Source organism: Pimephales promelas, chromosome 24 (assembly GCF_988280905.1).
Source record: "Pimephales promelas chromosome 24, fPimPro1.hap1.1, whole genome shotgun sequence".
Taxonomy (NCBI): Eukaryota; Metazoa; Chordata; class Actinopteri; order Cypriniformes; family Leuciscidae; genus Pimephales; species Pimephales promelas.
Genome location: NC_142792.1, coordinates 10,994,593 through 11,019,152, shown reverse-complemented (window position 1 = coordinate 11,019,152; position 24,560 = coordinate 10,994,593). Strand labels below are relative to the sequence as shown.

At 34.9% G+C, this 24,560-nt stretch overlaps 1 protein-coding gene across 1 annotated transcript; it reads left to right on the top strand.

The window, feature by feature from the left end:
- The first annotated feature begins 2,711 nt into the window (after positions 1–2,711).
- Positions 2,712–23,047, top strand: gnai1 (guanine nucleotide binding protein (G protein), alpha inhibiting activity polypeptide 1). Its single transcript, XM_039668239.2, has 9 exons — positions 2,712–3,142; positions 12,878–12,920; positions 13,010–13,151; positions 14,003–14,160; positions 16,671–16,799; positions 17,904–18,033; positions 19,224–19,377; positions 20,590–20,797; positions 22,009–23,047. The coding sequence occupies exons 1-8, from the start codon at positions 3,025–3,027 to the stop codon at positions 20,778–20,780; spliced, it is 1,065 nt and encodes a 354-aa protein (XP_039524173.1). The 5' UTR covers positions 2,712–3,024; the 3' UTR covers positions 20,781–20,797; positions 22,009–23,047.
- Positions 23,048–24,560: the final 1,513 nt, after the last annotated feature.

Sequence of the window (24,560 nt, the reverse complement as noted above, 5' to 3'; positions counted from 1 at the left end):
AATTAATAATATTGATTGTAATCTGTTGCCTCAATTTTATAGATTAGATTTTATGACATATTCAGTCGTTTTCATTTTTACAGTGTATTTAACATGATTAAATGATTGCATGAATGATTACATGGCATTAATAACTGATTACTGTATACCAAAAGATCATCAAGTACAAATAACTCTTTACAAAAGCAGCTGGCCATATCGACATTTTGCAATACTTAATTTTATTATGTTGGTTGGACTAGCAAAATATACGCTGTTACCACTAAAAATAAAATAAAAAATATTTGCTTTATTATTGTCGTTTTTGTTGTTAACTTACTATTCGGAAATTCTAATAACTTACAACTTTAAGGAATTCAAGCAATGTACTGTGCGCAGATACTTTTACAAAAGAGAAGATGTTGTGTGTGTGGCCTATAAAGGGTTTTGTGATTCAGTCCCATTCACCTTCTTCCCAGCACTGGAGCATGAATAATTTAAAACGGCTGCTGTTTGACCATTTGCTGCTGTTATTTACACTGTTGTTGTTGATTTAGTTGCCATGTTGAGTTTGTTACCTTTGTTCGTTTGTTGACTGGCACTTTTGTGTTTCATGTTGCAAATCTTCATGTTTGATAGTGTCAGTTTCAAGCAGCCTATATTATTATTATTTTTTTGTAGTTGTTTATTTAGTTTGTTAAAGTTTTTTTCAGTCAACTTAAAATGAAATGGCAAAAAAGAAAAACAATTTACAAACATACATGGAAACAAAAATTAAATAACAATGTAAAAAAGAAAAAGATGTTTGAGCAAAAATGTGTCAGCGGAAGCTTACGCTTATAAGCTATATGCTTATGCTTATTGCGCCGAACCTTTTACGCCAGAGTTATCTTGCGTACATAAATAAAGACTGAAAGATTCATTCATATTCTTGTATAATGTAATATTTTTTTTCCAAATAATTTCTTAAAGCTACCTATGTATTTACATGTTTTCAGTTCATCATCAAGACTATTCCACAGTTTAAGCCCCTGAACAGACAGACATCTCCGTTTGACATTGGTTTACTGAACATGAGTGTTCCTCTGAGCTCATAAATAGTAGATTCCATCTGAAACAGATTTTGGACACAGGACACAGAAATGTATTATTTATTATTTTAAACATTCTTTTGGCTATTTTAAATTCTACTAAGTCATTAAATTTTAGTAGGTTGGAGTTTATAAATAGCTTCTTTGTTGGGTGATAATAATCTGTTTTATTTTTAATTCGTATTGCACGTTTTTGCAGAATAAGAGTTGATTTTATTGTTGTTTATGCATTTCCCCAGATCTCTACGCAATATGTAATGTATGGCACTAGTACAGTATATTTAAGGCCTTTGAATCAAGAATGTGTTTTATTTTAGACAGGATAGCCAGAGAATTTGAAATGTTTGACTTTATAGGTTATGTGGGATTTCCAACTGAGTTTGTGGTCAATAATGACACCTAAGAATTTAATTTCACTTACCATTTCTAATTCAAACATTTCAATTCTAATCTGGACATTTGTATTTATTTTCCATTACTAAATAAAATAATTGTAGTTTTATTTATATTTAATGACAATTTATTTATTTATTTTTTATTTCTGCTTATTTATAATCAGTGTTTATGTGACGTTGTTATTAATTTTACACTGTAAAGTTTGCTATATGAAGTAATAGTTAAAAAAATTTAGTTTATACATAGTTTATCGAACCTTTAGACAAAATATAAAAGAAAAGCTCATAGGATAAACACATACATATTATTCAGAGGCCCAAACTGAGCAAAATTGGGTGCAGATATTGTGTCTTATGTTGCTAAAAGGTAAGATGAATTTCTGCATGTAATGTAAATCAATCAGATTTTTATAACACTATAATGGACAACTTACATAAAACACATAAATATTTGTCCATGTCTCACAATAATATGTCTTAAAAGTAGAGGTTTTCATTTTAGGGGTCAAAACATGACGAATGAGAGATGCACAAATGAAAGAGCCAAGATATTTACTGAAGTAAATTAATAAAAATTATGAAAAATAATAATAATCAGATATAATAATAATAATAATAATAATAAGACAATACTACTAATAATAATAATAACAATGCTTTTAATTAAAACTCTGGAACCAAACAACAATCTGACATATATTGCTGTCATTAAACAAACTTTAAACTTTTATTAACTGTTGTCAAATAAAAACCCACCACAATTTAAAGTAATCACGAAATTTTACTTATGTGTTTATAAAAATTAAAGTACTTGTACTTCACTCTATATGGCAATATTTCGCATAAAAAACATAAAACACTAATACTGGATTTAAAACCATGTAACAGTTTGATAAGAAACTGTTACATGGTTACAAAAAACAATCTTTTACTTTATTATTTTAAATCTCAGTGACAATTTTGGCAGGTTAAGTCACGGTAGTTTAACATTTTAAGTTCAGCCAATATATTTACTTAAGTAAATCAATGAAAAAAATGCTTAAGTTGTACAACTAATATTTACATTGTCAGTGGAGGATATAAACTTAAAAAAAAAATGAAGTTGCGTGTGTTTGAAAGTGGCCGTTGCAAAGCAGCAGCTCATTGTCATGTCCCGCGCCTCGCCCTGCATCATTCATGTCCTCACCATTCACCGCTGATGATGCTGAGGCAGAGCGCGCGTCCCCACGCGCACGTGAACGCGCCTGAATGCATGCGAACAGGAAGCAGCGCGAGCCCGTGAATACTGACGCGCTGGGGAACGGATCGCTACGCTTCTACGGACCCCCTTTTTCATCCCTTTGAAGGGATTCACGGTGAAATAAAGGAGGCAAACGGAATAGTTTGACCGAACGAGGCAAGAGCCAGTCCACCCTCTTCTCTTTTGATTTTCAAGACCCCCTTTGCGCTCGGTTGGTGTTTTTTTTTTTAAGAAGGGCGTGTGGTTTTCCGGAGAGGGAGCTGGTGCATGTTGAATACTGTGCGTTAGATTTAAACGGTTCGGATCGTCGCGAGGAAGGATGGGTTGTACGTTAAGCACGGAGGATAAGGCGGCGGTGGAGAGGAGTAAAATGATCGACAGAAACCTGAGAGATGACGGAGAGAAAGCGGCCAGAGAGGTCAAACTCCTGCTGCTCGGTAAGAAACAATTAAACATACATGAGAGGCCTAAACTGTCCCGTTTCTTTGTTATAACTGCTTTATAGACAGCCACTAAAACAATATTACGCTGTAGTTACGCGTAAAACTATACGGAAAGTTTGAGTGTGCTGTTTAGTGGTCTTTTGTGGGCTATCTTTATATTGCTTTATGTTTTATAACTTTCGAGATGATCAACATTTCACTGTTTTCAGAATCATTATACATTATTATTAACAAAACATTTTGGATAGAAGGAAATATTGATCGTTCCCATTCCCATAAATGGCCTCAAGTGACCGAGCTGTCAAAAGAAAACTGTCGCAATGCACTCAAAACACACACACACACACACACACACAGTCACACTGTGGTGCAATGGAATCTATAAGAACATCTTAAGGTAGGCGGAAATGCATCTTTTGAACAGTCTATTGGTAATGAGATGTTGGCAACTTGGGCTGATGATGCTTTTAAATGTAGGAGGGGTCTGAGAATGGCGACCTGTTGCTTCATTGCCTTCTCATTGTGAAATGATGTTACATTTGATCATGATGTCTCACTCATCTCTGAACAGCACATAAACATGAGATAGATTAAATAGATAAACATTTGAGAACAACAGCAGGTTCATGACAGATGGAAGGTAAGGCTTGTGTTGAGGTGTAGCCTACATGCATTTATGGGTGATCTCAGGACTGCTGTAGCAAAACAAGCCACCTTCATAAATAACCATTCAGATCTAGCCTATGATTCAACAATAAGGACTTCACTGGGCCATGAGACTTTCAAGCCAGTTGACCAGAAGGCCAGGGCTTTATTCTACATTTTTATTACATATGAAATAAATAAAATGATCTAACACATCCTTTTGATGGGAAACAAAAACAAAAAAAAAACTGGAGGGGACATGTTTGGTTCATTTAGTTTTGTCATGGTCATGACATATTAACTTGTGATGATATCCACAAGATTATTTTGTTGTGGTGGGAAGAACATCCTTTTTTCGTGGCCATGAGTTTAATGCATAATCACACTTGCATGACCATAGCAACCTCGGATTATCAGAAATTTCTGAAGTTAGTCATTTCTGTGATGTTATTGAAGTTAGTTATTATCAATAAATGTTAAAAGAATATTTAAGAACATACAATAAAGAAATTTGTATCTTACCCATACAGCCTTTTGAATACGTTTACTGAACCATGACTACATTCAAATTTGTATAAAATATAGAAAATTACTATTATTTATGTATGTATCTTTCTTTCTATGCATGTATGTTTTTGTTTTGCTGGCAACTGTGGCCAGTAAAAATTTTGGCAGGGCGAATAGAAATCGGAACTATTGGCCAAACGAGGCACACAGAAAAAAACATGTTTGCTATTTACGAACATTTCTAACCCATATCTAATACTGTACTGTACAATGATCTAATTGTAGTACTGGAACTATCCAACCTTATAACACAACTCTAATTATTCATAAGCCATTAACTGTTATGAAAAGCAATTATCATTTTTCGGCTTTAAAACATTAGTCCATTAGTCCATAATGATAGTGATGAAATAGCAGTATTGTTTATGACAGTCAGGCCAGCATAATAGAAACGATTTAATGAAAATAAAAACGTATCTCTTACTGTGCGATTATAGTTTTCCATTTCTCAGAACTAGTTACCAAAAAAGGCTAGATATCATACTGATACCAGACAACAGATACAACATTTGTGTCTTAACTGTTATCTGTAATTCTATGTTCAAGCCGGTACTGTCTGCAGTCATTTTGACCTCAGTACCCACTGCTTCCACCGATATGTTAGCTAGATGCTATCTCAAATACGTCTCCAGGCAACGTCGCACACAGACACAAATTCAGTGTGTTCAAATGACCCATACAGTGGCACCAATAGAGTCTGCTGAAAGAAAGGAACCAACACACACACACATGCACACTCACACTCTGAGTATATGGAAGTCCTCTTTGGTTTGCAGATATGACCAGCACATGGAGGGTTTGGTGAGGTCATGTGTTTGTCTAAAACAGAACCGTATCAGGCACTGGGTTGTAGTCGACCCCGTGAATATCACGCTGGGGTGCGTTGACACCTGACGTGGTTTAGCAGCTAGAACACACACGTGCCGATGCAATCACTCAAATGTTTGCCTGTAATATGCTGTGATATTTCGATTAAACAATAAAATCCAACAATATTTTTTAAATCTAATCCATTAGACAAAAGAAAGCTGTTTTTGATTTGTCACAGACAGAAATGAGGTTTGTTTTTGTCCAGTAATCTTGTAGATTTATATTAAAGTAATTCATCATACAGAACACATTTGCACAGATATTTGTGGTGGAGCAAATGTGATTTTCTTTCAGTGTTGACACAAATATAACAAGTTTGTCAACGGCGAACATGATGTAATACCTGTTTTTGTTTGGTCAGTGGTTGCATTATTTGATCAAATATTTTTAATATTCCTTATCCCAAAATAATAATAATTAATGAGGTTTTAGATATTTTTATATTTACTTATTTGATAAGTGCCCATGTAATAAGCAGGATAATGTATTTTCATCTGGTTATCACAAAATAAGATTAATGTTGCCAGATGAAATGGACGCAAAGTTGTTTAAATCAAATCAACAATTTGTTCGCTCAATATTTTCTCAATTTTAAATTATTATAATAATTGACAACATTAAAAAAGGTTAATCCATTGACAAGGCTTGTCTGGATCTCCCAACAAAATTAATGTTAAATAGCCAAGTGAGTACTGGTTTTGGTTGATCATTTTGGCTAAAATGGTCCAGTGTTGAGGACTTAGATTTTCTATCCCTAATAGAATACTATTATTATTATTATTATTATTATTTTTTTTAACAGCTGGTGCTTTGGGTTGATTTCCATTAGATGTTGCTTTAGCAGCTTTTGCCAGGAAATTGCTAGTGTTTTTGCACCATAGAGGTCGGGGTGTGGTGTACTACGGATCATAACCTTCGGCTTGTGTTTGATAACCCAACCGATTGCTGGACAGCTGGTCTCAGCGGAGGTGTGTGTGTGTCGTGTTTGGAACAACAGGGATGAAATGAACTGACTGGGCCTAATGTAGCAGCACTAATGTCTGTAAACCATGTAAACCTCAGACCATCTCTCTGTTGATCACTTACACACACACTGAAGTGATGCATCACCATGCCCTTCAAATATCTCCTTTAATGAAAAACACAAGGAATTTAAAGATATTTAGTGTGGAATCTTTTTTTAAACCAGTCATTTAGCAACGTTAGTGTATGGTATTGTTATCTGTTATAGAGTAGTCGTGTGTGTGTGATTGCGTGAAAGCATAGATCAGACTTTTGGCACGTCATGGTTTGAGTTTTTTAAGAGGCTTTGATGTGCATAGCGTTTACATTCCAATGATGTCATCGGAGTGAAAGTTCAGAGAGCCGTTCAATAAATTAACGTCACAAAGCACTCCAACACTACAATTTATCGGTGTTTTCCACTTGTGGTTCAGCTTTAATGCTTTTAAAAGGGATAGTCAACTAACTAACTTCTTTACTAACCACCAGATATTGTAGGCCTAAGAAAATAAGCACATTCATTTCTGCAAGTAATGTACTGTTTAACGCATAAACTAAATAGCTAATTTACAGGTTTAGACCTATAATATAATGTTAAACTATACTATACTATAATTATTACTCATTTTACACTCAGACATTGAAAAAAGTGACTAATTATAAAAATGTACATTTTTATCAAGTATAAAACGTTTAAAAATAATGAAAACAATTCAATTAATTGTTTATATCCATATCTGTGATACTGGCCTTGATAATACTTGGTAAAATATGCTTAATTTATTTTAATTGTATTAATTTGGGTGTTAATATTCAGTATTTATAATAACACGTTTTAAGGTGTGATTAATAGCTAGCAATTGATAAGCTCAAATGCAGAAACTGTGATTAACTGCATATCATTTTTAAACGATTTACATTATTTAGACTAGTCTACTTTTGTAGATAATGCAGTCTTTGTAAAATCACTTTTCAGTCAATTCCTGACCTAATTGAGTCCCGTTCAACATTTTTTTTCTTCTCATTAAATATCTAGTTTAACTCAGAAAACGGTCCCATTTTAACTTTAAGGTTAATCCAAATCCTGCAAAAGAGACAAGTTTAGAAATTAAAAAGCCAAAGTACTCCTGTGAGTGTGAGCTGTTTGATGACTCTGTGCGTTTCGTGAGACATGGATTCAATAGAAGATGTTTTGGGAATACCAAATGAGATTGTTAGTCTTCATTAGGAGTTTACGTGCTCAAATTAGTGTGCGAGTCATGATTTTATTGGGTTCCAAAAGAACAAACTGTTCATCTTGGGTTATCTAAGAGACTCTTTGTTTCAGAGATGCACTTGTGCATGTGTCTGTGTGTGACTTTCTCTTTCTCTCTGTCTTTCCCCTTGATGGGTACATTGATAAGTCCCTTTAGGCTACAGGTCTCTCTGGTGAGACATAATTAATTAAAATATTGTGTCCTTTCCACTCCCGTTCTCTTCCTTCTGAAGGAGTCTTTCCAGTTACAGGTGTCTTCTCATCTACAGTACGTCCCTGCCAGGTCAAATGTTTACATGGAGCCGTTACTGAAAATAATCTACTGTAGCTACTATAGAGTAAAGTGTGCCTTTTCCCATTTTAAAATATTGTTTTCCTAGTTTAATGAGTAGAGACAAATAGAAGTAAGCTATTTGTTGGTTGATTTTTAACACTGTGGCTCTGTGGTGCTTTCAGAACAGTGCTCGGTTTGTTTAAGCAGTCAACTGACTCAACCAATGCTTTTTTTTAATATTATTATTATACATATTATACATTTCCCATGTGATGTCACATATCACCCAATATCATAAGCTATTTTTGGAGCTTGATTTATTATTTGATAGGAGCTTTGTTTATTATGAGGAGGTTTTAAGTTAAGTTAAGAACTTGCTGGATGTTTTAATGGTACAAAGATCTTTAGTATAAGGTAAATTTGATTTTTCATGCCATGACCCCTTTAAAGATACATATACATACAGCAAAAAACAAAGATGAATCACTGACCCAATAGGGCAAGTTGATGACAGTTCCATCAACTGACCCAAAATGTGAAAAGAAATGACATGGAAATTACAGTTCATCTTGTGAAAATTCAGACTTCACCGGCAAAAACAACACGTGAAAATGTATCTACATGTGAGGATCATTACAAGGGCTTGAAGTGTGTAATATAATACAGAGTGTGTGTTTGCTGTAATCTAATAAGACGGGGCAGTGCGACAAAGCATTGCGTTCGAGTTGTCACATGGTGTCAGTGTGTTGAGACAGGAGGCTGGAGTTGTGTTTCACAGATAGGGCTGTGATGCAAGTCTGTTATCGATTGCAATCTGTACAAAAATGGACAGAGGTATCCTCGAAGGGGCCAGAAAAAAAGTGTTCATTGAGTCAAATCTCAAGGAACCCTTGTAGATGGAAATTGGAGATTGCGAAGGCCGGCTGCTATCAATAATTAAGATCATTATGCTATTCATAATTAGTGTAATAATCCAAATGAAAAAGCCTTGTGATCTTTCTCAACGCTAGGTGGCTTACATAACCACATAGGAACTGAAAACATCAGACTTAAATGATGCCTGAGGTGAAATGTGATCATATTTTTCTTAATACTGAAAGATTGGAAACAAACAGAAGACATGTTTTGCAGGTTTTAGATTGCTGTTGTTGTTCTTCTAAATGAAATGATGAAAATCCAGCTTTCATCATAAGCTGTCAGCATATATTTTATTTGTAATTAATAAAGAGCCCGACAGATAAAGGATTTTTAAGGCCGATACCGATAAAAAATATTGGTTGGTTTTAAAATCCGATATTCCGATATATCGGCCGATATTATTATTATTTTTTTATTTCAGAAACGCGCAACAACATATCAACAGATTTCCCTAACATAGTTATTTGTAGTTATTTATGAGTTTTAACTAAAATAATATGATAAAGCATTTTAAAAAGAAACTTGTTTCTTTTATTGTCACAACAGAACAGAGGAACATCAAAATATATTAAAGTTCTGATAAATAAAATAATAATTAGTTCCTACATTGCCTTATAAGCTACGTTATAATTACAATATCAGCTTGCTTATCCCTTTACCTTTTTAAATTCTTTCCATCAAACATCAAACCATTTTCAATCATCAGTTGCTGCCTGCCTTCTAAAACCTACTATTTAGCGATTCTAATCCAAATCCATGGCATTGTGATACATTTTGTCATTTAGTCATAATCCTTTTAGAATGATTGGGGTGATTTTGTAAGGGAGTGAATATGCATACAGTAAATAAACAGTGCTTCATGTTTTTCAGGTAGAACAGTATCCAGGTACAGAAATTGAATAATTCAATGTAAAATAACAGTATTCTCTGTATAAATTAAATCATATTAATCTTTGTTACAGCTACAAAAGTGATTTTCTTTTTGTATTTTGTTGTTTGATTAACATTGATGACAGACGGGAGCAGGAAAAAGGCATATTTTTGACTTAATTTTACATGTATTTGTTCGTTGATTTACCAATGTATACATTATTTATGACATGCAACATTATTTTTTTAAATGGTAGCTGACTAGCTGGGGCTAAATATACTTTTGGGTAAGCATCTGATACGTTAATACTAAATAAAATTTAATTTCTGGTTACAAATAGTTTACAAGGCAGTTTAGTGAGATTAATATTCAGTTATTAAGATATATGCATTCTTAAATTGGTTCTAACAGAACAAAAACACATTGTGGACACTTTTATACAAAATATGTTATGTTGTTTCTTTCATTTTTGGGTAAAATATAACAAACATTTCTTTGTAAGATCCACTAAAGGAGGAAACTATTTCATCCAAGGCAATTCCAACATTTGTTGACATTTGTTTATCTCACCCCAGCTGTCGTATCTGCAGGTTTACTCACATTGTCACAACATCTTTTTCCTAATTTGTAAGTTTAGAAGGTGTGTCATGGCAGGTGTTGTTGTGAGAAACCACTTGGCTCATTCAACCCAAAAAAGTAGAGAAGATATGTCAGCCAGGCTGAATAATCGGTTGATATTTGCTTATTTTGACATTCATTTTGGTACGTTAGTCATTTTTTAGTATTCGGCTAAATTACGAACCAAGTGAATCCTTTTATAATTTTTTCCTCCCATTATGAGGAAGCATTAGAAAGCACTGCTAAAATAACTGAAGCAATGTTATGTCAGAAAATGCAGTTCAGTTCATATTTACATCCAGATGGACATAGGCCACCAGAAACAATCAAGGAAAGGAGTTTTATCTGCACATGCTTTATGCGCACAATCATCAGGAAGCCAAGAGCAAGTTACTATGACAAATGGGGATTATCATGCATTACTGGAAACGCATGCATATGAGCGATACGCTGCGGAGCTGCTTTTCACTGGCATGTGCCCATCAGGTATCGGAGCCCTGTTTGGCAGCATGTCCTCAGAAACGGGGCCGGTTGCTATGGCAGTGTGACAAGAGTGGGCTCGAGCATGCGCGTGTGCGAATGCATGTGTGTGCACGATCGCATGTGTCTAATGGACAAAAGCAAGATGAGTGTAATTGTGCCACAGCTCCTCCACAGTTCATTGTCATGAACAGAAACTGTCTCGCACCTTGTTCCTCTAGTGGCACATTTTCTTTGTTTATCCGTAGCTTTAGAAAGATTTCTCCCAGGTTGCACTAGCCCTGGAGGGCTGTTTCCAGCACTGCTCATAACACAGGTTCTTGTTATAAAAACATACACCTCTATTTTCTGATTCACTGGTTTAATATTACGCCACAGCCTGTCGGAATTCTTCTGTTACACGCGTAATGATGTTTTAGTACGGAAATTAAAATTTGGTTTTGTTTTTCATGGGGAGGAGCTGATTTTACACACTGATAACACTGCAAAACACAAACAGATCTATGACATGATGACCCTCATATTTCCTACATTTTAATTTATTCAAAAATACTGTATGTTACAATTGCAATTCATACATTCAACAAATTAAATACACTATGGTCAGTGTTGTTATAGTTAGCTAAAACTATTAAAAATATATATTTTTGGTAATTGAAATAAAACTGAACTAAACTAAAATATTAGATGAAAAACTTCCGTGAAAAACGGAAATTAGAAATGTTTTGGCTGAACTAAAATAAATTGTTTTAAGTACTAAAATGACTAAAGCTAAAACAAAAAGGATATTATATATAGTGTATCAACAATACTTAAATTACACCTCTCATGTTTTTAATTTCTGAATTCAAATTCATTTTTATATTTTTAACTAGCAGACACAACTGTCTGGATATCATCATGATGAAAAAATGAGATTAAATGAAATTCTTCATTTGGCATAAACTTATTATTTCATAGAAAAATTCAGGAAGGCAAAGAAAAACATAATATGTAAATTAATTGAATATACCAAAGTTTGTGTACCGTGTTGTATAGATCAATTACAATCAACAAAATGCTGGTCTATTATTTGATTGTATTTATGTTGAAATGGCCGAAGCATTATTGCACACTGTTAAACCCTTAAGTTGATTGGTCACCATCCACTTACTCTTGGTTTCCATTGTAACCCATAATAAGCTTATCAGATGTTGGTCTTTGATCAGCCACTAAGCCTTTGGCATTTTAAGTGCATATATGTGTTTATATTAAAGGAATGGTCACAATGTCCAATTCAAGTTAAGCTCTACTGAAAGCACCCTGACCATTTAAACTTGGTAACGTTTGCAAGATACGAGCAAAGATATCGAAAAGGGATGTGGCTTTAAGTCGATTTCGACAGCAGAAATATCACAAGTTTGTATTACTGAACCTCTTTCCCCTGTCTGCCATTGTTTAGGAAACCTGATAGTCTTTTAAGTCCATGGGGTTTTTCTGTTAAGCAGATCAAGACAACACACACACAGCAGTGAAGTTTTCTGTCTCAGTGCTAGGGAACGATATCCCAGTAGATAAGCTAGCTAAATTGGATTCTATAAGTGGAGCCGTTCTTGAACCAATCGATGCAGCAGTAGGAGCTGACAAAGTTTACCAGCTGTGCACATTTGTGAACACACACGGGATAGGAACAGTTAGGTGTGGTCTGATGGTTTTATCTACAAAGCATTTTATTTACTCACCATCATGTCATGTCACATCCTACCTAACCCATAGCCTATAACCTTGAGAATTGCTCCTGTCTTACTCGATAAACATTCTTCAAAACTACTTCATGGAAGATTGAAAGCCATTAGTGGATGCCTGGAATGACACGAGGGAGTAAATGACATAATTATCTCCCAAGAAGTTAATAAAATATTCATACTGCATGCAATAATGAAAAAATGAAAGTGTTAGAACAGCTATGTACAATAATGTTCAGTCTCAGATCTTGTATTTCCGGGACTAAAGAGACAGCCGCTGCGTACATCGCTCTACAGGGTTTTAAAAATTCACACAGGGGCTCCGAAACAAAGCACTAAACTGAAATTGTCGGGCTTGTTGAATTTGAATTTTGTCTTGAGGGGCTCATCCGAGTGAATACATTAAGCTAACCCAGTCATTGTTCTTGAAATTCATTAAGTCTTGAGCTAGTTGTGTTGTTTGTAGACAAATGAGTAACTCATGTACACAACTGCTCTTTTACAGGTGCTGGGGAGTCTGGGAAGAGTACAATAGTCAAACAAATGAAGTAAGTGTTTTGTTTTCATTTCCTAATCTAATTACACTTCCGTTTTCGGCTGAATATCATTTATTGGTTACTCTTATCTCCCTGTATAGAATCATCCATGAGGCAGGCTACTCGGAGGAGGAGTGCAAACAGTACAAAGCTGTTGTCTACAGCAACACTATTCAGTCTATCATCGCCATCATTCGTGCCATGGGGCGACTCAAGATCGATTTCGGAGACGCAGCACGAGCGGTGAGTCACAGGATTGGTGGCCTGGTGCGGTTCATTTCTCCCACAGCCAACTTGTGTAGATTCACAGACATTGTATAAATGAAGAGATGTACCACTTGTAAAAAAAAACAAAACAAATGGAATGAAAGAAATCATAACGGTTAATACGATGCTGTTGTAATGGAATTAACATATACAGTGATTGAAATACACCTCCTCCACCCTGTGAAAATAGGGCCCAATGAAGGAATTTTTCATATTGATTTTTTACAGGAGTTTTAGCCGTTGTCCATTGTATTTTGTTTTAGGGTTAAATGAAACTTTAACAGATAGTGTTCTGGCAGAAGATTTTTTTCTTGGTGTATGATGGCCATAATTGCTGTATTAAAATTATATGCATAAAGTGAAATGTCAAAGTCGAATGGAAGAAAAATGACCCTTTTAATGACCAGGATAGTTCAGGTTGTTAAATGTCATATGGTACAACCTCCCCCAAAAAACTAAATGATATTTCTTAATGAATAAAAAAAATCATAAATGTATGATTTTACATGCTGTTAAAGTATTGTTCATTATAAGCTCATATTATCTAAAGTGTTTAACTAATGTTAACTAATAAAGCCTTATTATAAAGCGTTAGGCCTTTTTTAATCGATAATTTGTCTTTTTTGATAAAGGCCTTTTTTCACATCAGTAGAACAAAACTATTATCATACCAAAATCAAGATGTTAGCTTGTATAACACAAAAACTCGTAAAGGTTAAAAAAACAAAAACAGGTTGCGGTACTAAGTCAATTGTGATTAGATGATTATTAGGATAATGACAGTGCTACTGCTAATTTAAATCTGCTGTCCTCTCTCTGTGTCTCAGGATGACGCGCGGCAGTTGTTTGTGTTGGCGGGGAGTGCTGAGGAGGGTTTCATGACAGCAGAGCTGGCTGGAGTGATAAAGCGTTTGTGGAAGGATGGAGGAGTGCAGGCCTGTTTCAGTCGATCCAGAGAATACCAGCTCAACGATTCAGCAGCATAGTGGGTCTACATCTCTGTTTTCCTCTACCCATGCGTCTTTCTCTACATGTCCTCTGCTTCACCTTACACCACATCCTAAACAATGAAGCGCTAAAGCGCTAGGCGATGAATCACCACACAGGAAAAAGAAAATCTCTTTAATATCTCAATTGTTTCTCCTACACAACAATTTTTGGTATCAAACTGTGCTCAGATATACATCCTTAACTTTAAATTGATCAATAGTTTCAAATGTTTCATGAAATTTCACAATGCTTCATGGGACTGTAGTTTTCCCCTTATTGAAAATGTTTAGTCAGATTTTCAAAAACGTCTATTTTAAAGTTAGTAATGCTGTGATTCACCTCGTAGCTGGATGATTAAAACTCTATATAACGAAGACTTTTTAATATCCCTATGGGAAAATACTTCCGGAAACAAAGGTGCTGTTTTTGACCGCACACATTGATTTCTCATTGTCCCAAGTTGTAAAATAAACATAAAATATGTATCATTTCACGATTATACATTTTTATCGACTGTGATTTTATCATCTCACACAACATTTTGCTCTCAGCAGGGGACGAGGATGAATCACCTCATAACTCTGTGTTTTTGTCCTCCACAGCCATTCTTTATTTATCTTTCTCTATCTCTCTACCTCACATACCATCCTCCCTTCCTATCTCTCTCAACCTGTTCACCTTTTTGGGTGCTCAACCGTTCATCCCCCTTCTGTTTTCTCGTTCCCCCTCCCCTTGTGTTTTTTTTGTTCACTGAACATCAGCCTCTGCCAAAATGGCAAGTTCAAACAACTTTATCCCGTACTCTGACATCTCCTGTCTTGCCGTATCCAGACTAACTGTTTGAGCCTTGAACGAGGTTGTCAATATTTGCCCTGCTTACCGTGCCACTAGAACATCCCGTTACCCTTGACTCAGAAAACCCAGAGACTAGCTACACGCGTACAACGTTGATTTTCATATGAGAAAAATACACAGATGAAAGTGTGTCACATGCTGCTACTGTTAAGGCATGCAAATATGTGTGGGTGCGTGTTAAGGTTTCATGCTCCACAAAACGGCTGCTAAAAATAAAGTAGTTAAATATAGGAATTACAGATAACAATTATTTAGCGTACTCAGAAATTCCAATTTCTCTTAATCAAATAGTAATCACTAACAAATAGTCGTCACTCCTGTTTTCCTATAACTGTCTTATCTAAATAGGCAGCTGCATCAGAACTGAATAAAACATTATGACTTTATGAGCATCTGATTAAATGCTGCACAAAACCTATTTTTAATTATTGCTTTTTGCTTTGCTTTGCTTATTGCTATTTCTTTTTTCATCCGCCCATTTTCCAAACCGCTTGGCCAATGGTGGGTTGCAGGGAAGCTAGAGCCTATCCCAGTGTCTCGGGCCATCGGCAAGGAGTTTGATTTGGAGTTTATTTTTATTTTTTTTAAATAATTTTAAAACAATAACTAAATAATAGTAGATTACATCAAATATGAATGAATATTTCTGATTTAGTATCACTCTTACTTGAGGACTCATAAAAAGTCAAATAATTCAAGCAAAAAACTGTTATAAAAAGAAAAAATGGATTATGACTATTTATTATTATAGTAATCACCACTCACTTAATGAATCAAAAGCTTTTACATTAATGTTTTTGTGTGAATTATTAAAAACAATTATTGAAAAATTATTTATAATTATTAATATTTTACATTCTTTTATACATGTTACATGGAAATCTTGGTTATCAGAATACATTTGGAAAATAATTATAGGTTCATTACCAATGAAACTATGGTTTGAAACTATGGTTTTATCTGTACTTTCCAGTATTGAATGACGAGCAGAGCAGTACTTTTTTCTTTTTCTTTTCAGTTTCACCTTACTAGTGAACCACGTTTTGTTCACTGAGCTTGTTGCAATGCAATCTGGGATTGGCCTTCTCTGTAGCAAATACATTAAAAGTGTTGTATTATTTAGGCTAAATTAAATGTCTAGTAAGGTTGCATACATTTTAGAACAGTCTTTGCACCAGAAATGCTTGTGATATCTTAAAATGTCTAGGTTTGGGAACTGAGCTTCTGGGAAAATGTGTGTGTGTGTGGTACAGGTCTCATTTGTATATTTGTGAGTACATAATGTGGTTTGGCTTTTGTTTAAGCTGTTACTAAGCATTACAAAATAGCAAGCTTATGCGTAGCCTCCGTCACACCATTTTAGTCAGGGCCATGAACATCATATGAACTGGGCAGTTGGCAGACGTAATGGCTAAGCAGGGCTGTTTCCTGAAAACAAACACTGACTGTTGTGCAACTGTTTGAGCGGAGCTGCGTGTATGTTTAAAAAAATCTGTTTTAGCAAAAGGGGATTACTGCAAATCCACCCAGGTCCACCCCTGTTCCCCTGTCTCAATAGATTTACTGGAACCAACAAGAAAACTACTCACTGCACTCATACTATTTCATTTAATTTGAACTAACCCTTCCCTCCCTATTTTATCTTCACAGCTACCTGAATGATTTGGACAGAATAGCACAGGCCACCTATATACCCACTCAACAGGATGTGCTGAGGACCAGAGTCAAAACCACAGGCATTGTGGAGACGCACTTCACTTTCAAAGACCTGCACTTTAAGTGAGCACTTTAGGTTGCTTTATTACAAAATTGCAAAGAACGTACTCTCATTCCCCAACCCCAACCTCCCATAATTTTTATTTTTATTTTTTAAATCACACGAAAAATGGTTGGGCTTAGAGAATGAATAGAAAAAAAATAAGCCTATTTTAGGACCATTAAACATTTACCCTCTTTACTAATTCTCAGTACAATAATGTTAGAAAATATCATTATTATTACTTTGAGAATATACTTTTATGTGCAGTATATACACAATATATGAACATAAGTCACAATTATTTTAATTGAGAAGTGCATTTATAAAATGTAACCTTTGCATCGTGGTAGTAAATTTATTGTACTGACTGAATTTAAGTTGATTACAATAAAAATTTAAATTATGTAATTAAATTTGCATTACAGAAATGAGAATTTGGGAGTAGATGTGCTTAATTGTCATTGAAATGATATTGCAATGCAAAAATTCTAAATGTTGTTCACAAAATTGACAGATTTCTTTCTGAAATTCACCTAAAGTCATTTATTAGCTTTATCACATGTAACATTATGATATGCATTTGCACATCCATTGATTGAATTAGGAAGGATTTCACGGTAGTTTTATTGAGTTTTGGTTTAAGTAAATTGTGATTATTGAGACAACCTACACAGTATGTGACTGAAATCATGGGCAAGAGTGATAGAAAAGAGAAGCAGAAAGCGAAAAATAGAGAAGTGTCATTCTTGAACTAGTTTGCACTCTGATACAGACAGGAAGAGGAAGTACATAGCGTCATTTTCTTTGCCCATGTTTAGCTTTAGACCTCAAAGAGTTGAAAACTAGAGTCCAACTCAACCCTTTTGCATGCTATGTGTATTTATGCTTATTAGAGCATCACAGCATTAACCTAGCAATATACCATTTAAAGAAATTCTAAGTCGAGTTTTCGTAAGGAAAGCTATTTTTGTGTCACAGAATTTCAGTCTAAGTAGCGAGTACCAGATCAATCACTTCTGTGGTTTCATTTCAGTTAGTATGCTCCCTTAATAGAGTGTCAGCTAAATAGCTCACTCGATTAAGACTGAAATTTGTTAACCATTTTAAAATGTTATGTATTTCAGGATGTTTGATGTCGGAGGTCAAAGGTCCGAGAGAAAAAAATGGATCCACTGTTTTGAAGGCGTGACTGCCATCATCTTCTGCGTGGCACTGAGTGACTATGACCTGGTGCTGGCTGAAGACGAAGAGATGGTGCGAAAGTACTTTCAGTTATTTAGAAAAATACAAAATTACAGTGTGTGCGAGGAGTGCTGTATTTCAAATTCCACTTTTTATTCCTTTTCTTTATAATTAATTCAAACTGGAAGCGGGGAATCTACAAACTTCATTCCAACATTTTTTAGATCATTTCTCTCTTTTTTTTTTAGTAAATGTTATACTTGTAAGGAATCGATTAGTAAAACACGGTTACTATCGTTAATTAACAATAAAAGGAAACTATTAAAAACATTTGTGTTAACTGAAATAAAGCTGAAGTAAATGAAATAAGTAGAAGAATTTAAATTTCAGGTTCAATAAATTAGATTAAAACAAAAACTTAATAAAAAAGTAATTAAACGTAAGTTATTTTAAAAAAAACTACAGAAAATTAAGACAAAAGGACAAAAACAAATTAACTGAAATATAATGATAAAAGATAATTAAAATTAGTATTTAAAACTATAATATAAATAATAATAATAAAGTAACAGGGAATTGTGTATTATATACAATTTATTTAAATCTATTTAATAATTTATAGTTGCCTATTATTTAAACTGAACTAGAAACACAACATAACTTAAAACTTTAATTAATTTTCTGTCTGGCAAGCATTCGTATTTCCTTTTCTGTTTATAGGAGTCTTAAATCGATAGTTCACCCAAAATTAAAATTCTTTGTCATTTGCATCTTAGGATATTCTGCTACATAACTCCTTTTCCCCCTGTAAACCTGTCATAGATTTACTGGTGAACCTATTATATGCGGGTCCTTTAGTTTGAAGAGTTTTGTATCGTGTGAATGGGGGTAAAATTCTGCCTGACGAGAAAACCAATGTCTGGATTTATCATATAATCAATGACCACGTGATATTGATTCAGTTTAAATCCTACTTTATTAAGGGTTCGCAAACAGGTATTGATTGATTAAATGGTAAATGGCAGAGGGCTAAAGCACATCTCCTCAATCTGTAATCCATAAATCAAGCTTTTGAGCAGGGGCAAAAGGCAACCTCGATACAAAGCTCGGAACGTAGTCATTAAGTGGATGGTGTATATCAGTGTGTAATGTAATAACGTGTTTAAAGATGCTTTCAAGCCAAGATACTCAATCAACACCCATTTTCTTGCTCTTTCTGTCCTTTTTTCTTATGTTCCGTCAACCAATTTCACTCTCTGCAGAACCGAATGCATGAGAGCATGAAGCTGTTTGACAGCATCTGCAACAACAAGTGGTTCACGGACACCTCTATCATCCTGTTCCTGAATAAGAAGGATTTGTTTGAGGAGAAGATCAAGAAGAGTCCGCTCACCATCTGCTACCCAGAATATGCAGGTCAGACCCCCATACTGGTTTACTCTCTTACATGACTGTACTTTTTCAGGGCTGTTGATTTAACACAATTAAATGATGCAAATAAAATTATTTAACACACCCACAGCGTTCCAGACCTACATTTCATATTACATTTCATACCGTTGATTGGTGACGAACATGAAGCAAGGCAACAACTCACTGCTTGATGGAGCCTATAGAATGCAGTTAAAATGCCCATAAAATTCAAGATATCAGGGCAAAAATACCCCTGTATGATTCTTTTGTCTCATATTTATATAAGCAAAATCACACAAGTGCTGTTATTGTTTCGAATAGCACAGGAGCAAATGCTATATTTATTTTATACAACAGTTCAAAAAATAAAAAGTTAATAATTTTATACAACAGCCATGCGATTTTCTACCAGTATCGGCACGGAAATCGTTTGGATCACTCCATTTACAGCATTTCTCACAGCCAGTGTCATGGCTGACGAGCAAACCCATTATACTTTTACAAATACTACAGTGGTCTATTTGATGCTTTTCTCATTTAAAACAATAATGGCTTTAATTGTGTTTTAGGGGGTAATTTCTCAGCCAAATTTAATAATTTGTTATTTATTAGATTTGAAATATTAAATCGCTTGAGATTCCTATATACACAAATTATTTGAAAAACTTAATACTGAAATTTTTTACAGAAATACAGAATTATTTACTGTTACAAAACCTAAACCGAAAAAAAAAAGCACTGCCTTATCAGTGCATTAAAATGTGTAAATATCAGAAAAATTATGATTTGCAGGTCTGAAAACGACAGATTATCGACATGTACATTTCCTGTTTGAAAAATTATATAATTTTAATTTTAAATATATATATATACAGTATATATATACTTACTTACTATGCAATTACTCAAAAAGACAATTAAAAATAGAAAATAAATCTATTGATCAAAGTGTGTGAAACCCTGTTCGGATACACATACTTACGATTTGAATATAATTTGCATGGACAACTGAATGAATTCTATTATTATCACAATGACCATTCAACCATTACGTACCAAATCGAAATGCTGAGACAACAGCAAAAAATGACTAATCACAACTTGGATTAAAATGTATGTGGACCTTACGTATTACATTGTTTCCAGTTATTTGAAGTCACATCATCCTGTGACATCACTTCCTCATACTGAAAATGTTTCCTACCCATCTGACAGGGTCAAACACATACGAAGAGGCTGCAGCCTACATTCAGTGTCAGTTTGAGGATCTGAACAAGCGGAAAGATACCAAGGAGATCTACACTCACTTCACCTGCGCCACAGACACCAAGAACGTGCAATTTGTCTTTGACGCAGTGACCGACGTCATCATCAAGAACAACCTGAAGGATTGCGGACTCTTCTAAAAGCGGGCTTGTATCTGGTGAGGCTCAGCTTCCTCAATGTCACGTGTGCCAAAAGTCACAAGATGCCTGTAGTGGTTTCAATGTTTAAGGGATAGTTTGGCCAAAATTTTTATTTCTAAATTCATCATTTACTCACCTACATGTTATTTGAAACCTATATTACTAGAGGTTGACATGAGTGTGAGTAAAGCCCGGAACACACCAAGCCGACGAATAAGTTTCCTCGGTGTGTTCTGCACGGTTCTGTGCTGTCAGCTGAAAATAGTCCTCGTCGGCTTTGTTTTGTCCCGATTCGACATGTTGAATCTGCGTCGGGCCGTCGGGGAAAGAGAGAACTCTGAATGGCTGTTCAGCTTAGTGAAAGAGTCAGTGCACGAGAATAAAAGCAAAACAGCAAGCAAAGAAGTCAACACGGTAAAGATAGAAGGCTGTTCTTATGTTATGTCTTCTTACCGGAGTGATTCTTGGTGAATATTTCAATATTAACATGAGCGGAGTGGAAATAGGAAAGAGTTTATTTGATATTCAAAACGGCAAGCATGCGCTGCTTTGTTTACGATATGTGTATCTGCAGCCGGCAGCGTCGGTTTTCCTTTTTGAATGACAAATACAGACTAATATATCTGCGGAAATAGACAGTTGGCTCATTAAATTCAGACACAGAATGCACATTCTAGCTGACAGTCGCCTGTAGTTCTCTCAGTGTGTTCAAGTGCAGCTTTTACCCCGATGAGAGCGGACAAGAGGCAACAACACAGTCGGCTTTCATCAGCGCTAGTTAGTCAGTGGTGTGTTCCGGGCTTAAGTGATATAAATCATTTCTTCAAGTTAAGAGCCGGACTACCTCTTAAGGGGCAATATCTTTTTAAACATGCACTACTGCCCAAAAGATACATTCTTTTGAAAATTTTTTTGTTTTATTAAGCAAGGATGCATTAAATTGATCAAACTGATGATTAAATTGATTGTTTGGTTGATGGCTTGGCTGTAGCGTTTTTTTTTTCTTTTTCAATTTCTTGAAAATCTGAATCTAAATATTTTTTGCCATTTGTTTAGTGCAGTAAGTGGCATAAAAATTCCACACTTCCCCTTTAAATTGTGATGTTAAATGTTGAAAAGTAAATGATTGTGTGAACTAGTAAAAAGTTCTGTAAATACTCATAATGCCTTGTTTGAATATGATAAGTGAATCATTTTTAAGTGATTCTTCTTTATTCTTTTCCTCTAGGTGCAATTGATGAAGCCAGTTTTGATGTGCATTTTGTTGGAGAAAGATTGCGAGACTAAGTATGGAGAAAATTAGTCTTAAACCAGTGCTGTACATTACGCCACTTTTGTCAGCTTTATTTATGGTTTTTGTCTTTGGAAATTTTAAAAAGTAGCATTTAAAAATGAATTGTGTCGAATGTTCGTACAGTCGTTGCTGTCACGGCCATGTTGTTTATTTTTTCCCCAGACACAATGGATTTCTTTTTATTTTGCGTTCTTGCATCAGAGAAGTTCCCCTTTTCTTGTACAATGTTACTTTTTTTTTGCCTTTGCGGTTGTTTCTATGGGGAGAGAGGAAGATTGTGCTACTCGATCCAGTCTGTTGGTTCTCGTGCCTTCGCATGCGTTTCTGCAGTCTTTGTCCATTTGCTTGGGTTTGCCTGCTGAATATCTCTCCAACGTCAAAAAATGTCATACTGGATTTTACTACTTTGAGAGCACAAATCCTCATATGCATTGAATGCGAGTGTGAGTGAGAGAGAGAGAGAAAGAGTGTGTGTGTGTTGGCGTGTATCTGTTTGCGTGTTTATGTATATATATATAATATGCCGGTGTAGAGAAAGCTAATGGTTAATGCAATGAGCGGTGGTGGTCCAAACCTCTGGGTCTCCATGGCAACAAGAGTAGACTAAACAGCCACTTCAGATGGAGAGGAGTCCTGTTCAGCTGTCAGACGCCGAGACGCACGCAGGACTTGGAATCTGTCTCTCAAGCACCTGTCATCAGACACTGGCCGCCATTTTAATGGCTTAATGCTCGGAGAATGACGCGTTGCAGAGGAACGCCATTGAAAGACAAAGCGACTGAGAAGGTTTTCGGGATTCGGGGAAGTAGAAAAAACAATATGAAAATGTCTGCAAGAAGACATTTGAGGCAAGCGATACTGTTGATTAATTCTGAAGAAAACTGCCACCTCTTGTCTGTGTGTTCTCCATATTGGGGGAACATTTGTACACTCATTTCCCTTATTTTGCTAATAAAAGGCATTTACTTCCTGAGTTGTATGTCTGTAGCCTTTGTCCCATTACTTACTAGCATGAGAAAGACGAATTCTAAAACAACTTGGCATGTATATTTTGTGGAGAAAGCAATCCCAGAATACGTTGCAATGAACTCAGTCGAAACAAATCCAAAACAGCCGACACAATCTAAAAAAAACATCTCATCCTACACCGATTTTTATTGTTAATAATAGTTTTTGGTAATTCAAAATGGATTATTTTGTCTAATAATGGTGTGTTATTCACATTTTTTTTATGCGAATTAAAATATTAGCTTAGCATTAGCAACACACGCTAACATAAAAGTCCATATAAATGAATTGAGTCTCCTGAGTGGACAGAGTCTACTGTTGCAGTTCTGCAATAAAAGCGTAAATTTGGGGGTAAAAAAGTTTGTCACCTTATTAACCAACCGAAAATTGCTTGGTGAGACTTCTTTGCGAGTTGTACTTTCTTTATCTCTACATTAGTAACAATAGAACACTGACCGTTTTTTTGTCTGTTAAATTGTAACCACGCTTTTAGTAGGCAACTGGCAATCGGTTTTGGAGCTGAGCTAATTATGATATGGTTTGTGACATCTCGGGAATTTCTATATAATGGCCTTCATTTCCTACTTAACATACAAGTCATTTACAATCCATTTTACTCTGTAAAATGTATTTCCCAGTGAAATGAGGAAAATAACGTACAATGGTGCTTTTTATCCATCAGGAAATGATTAGATCATAAAAAAGCGGGTGTTCCAGACCTCAATGAGTTTGCTAACACAATTCGCAAATAGCTATCTTTGCTATTGGTTAACATTATGACTGGCTCTGACTGCCATGAAAAAAATTTAATGAAATCAGTGTGCTAATATAAGCTTCAGACAATTATAGCCCCTGTTGCCTTAGATAAAGCTCGGGGTGGTATTTTCCTAACCTGTTTATGGTAAAAGCAGGCTAACACTTTTAGTTGCTGGACCCATAGCTGAGCAAATGGAAACACTGAAGGTTACAAGCTACTCTAGGGAATTACCCAGAAAACCTGGCATGTATATAGGTCAAAAGCCAGGGGGCCAGTAGAGGAGGATATAGAATATTGCCTACATCCATATGTGTTCATAGTATTGTGTCTGCTTGATGGCTCTGTTGCAATTTACAGTTGAAGTTTAAAGTCACCATGAAATTAAAATCGCCAATTCCTAGTTAACTGAATATTTTATTGTTTGTTATAAATTATATATCTGTGCACATCATTCTTTTTCTCAACCATTTGGTACTGTCCGCGTGTCGGTCAAAAATTACAGATATTATTATTTTTATTATTATTACTTTAATAATGTTTTTTAGTTAATATATTAGGGGATTTTATGATACTACATTTTATTTATGCAGTAGTTATAATCCATTATTCACTTTTTAAGCATGGACATGAAAATGAAATTTCTTTGCAAAATGCTTTGAAGCACAAACTCAAGTTTGTTTTTTTTCTTTTTTTTTTTAAAGACTGCAATTGGCAGATCATT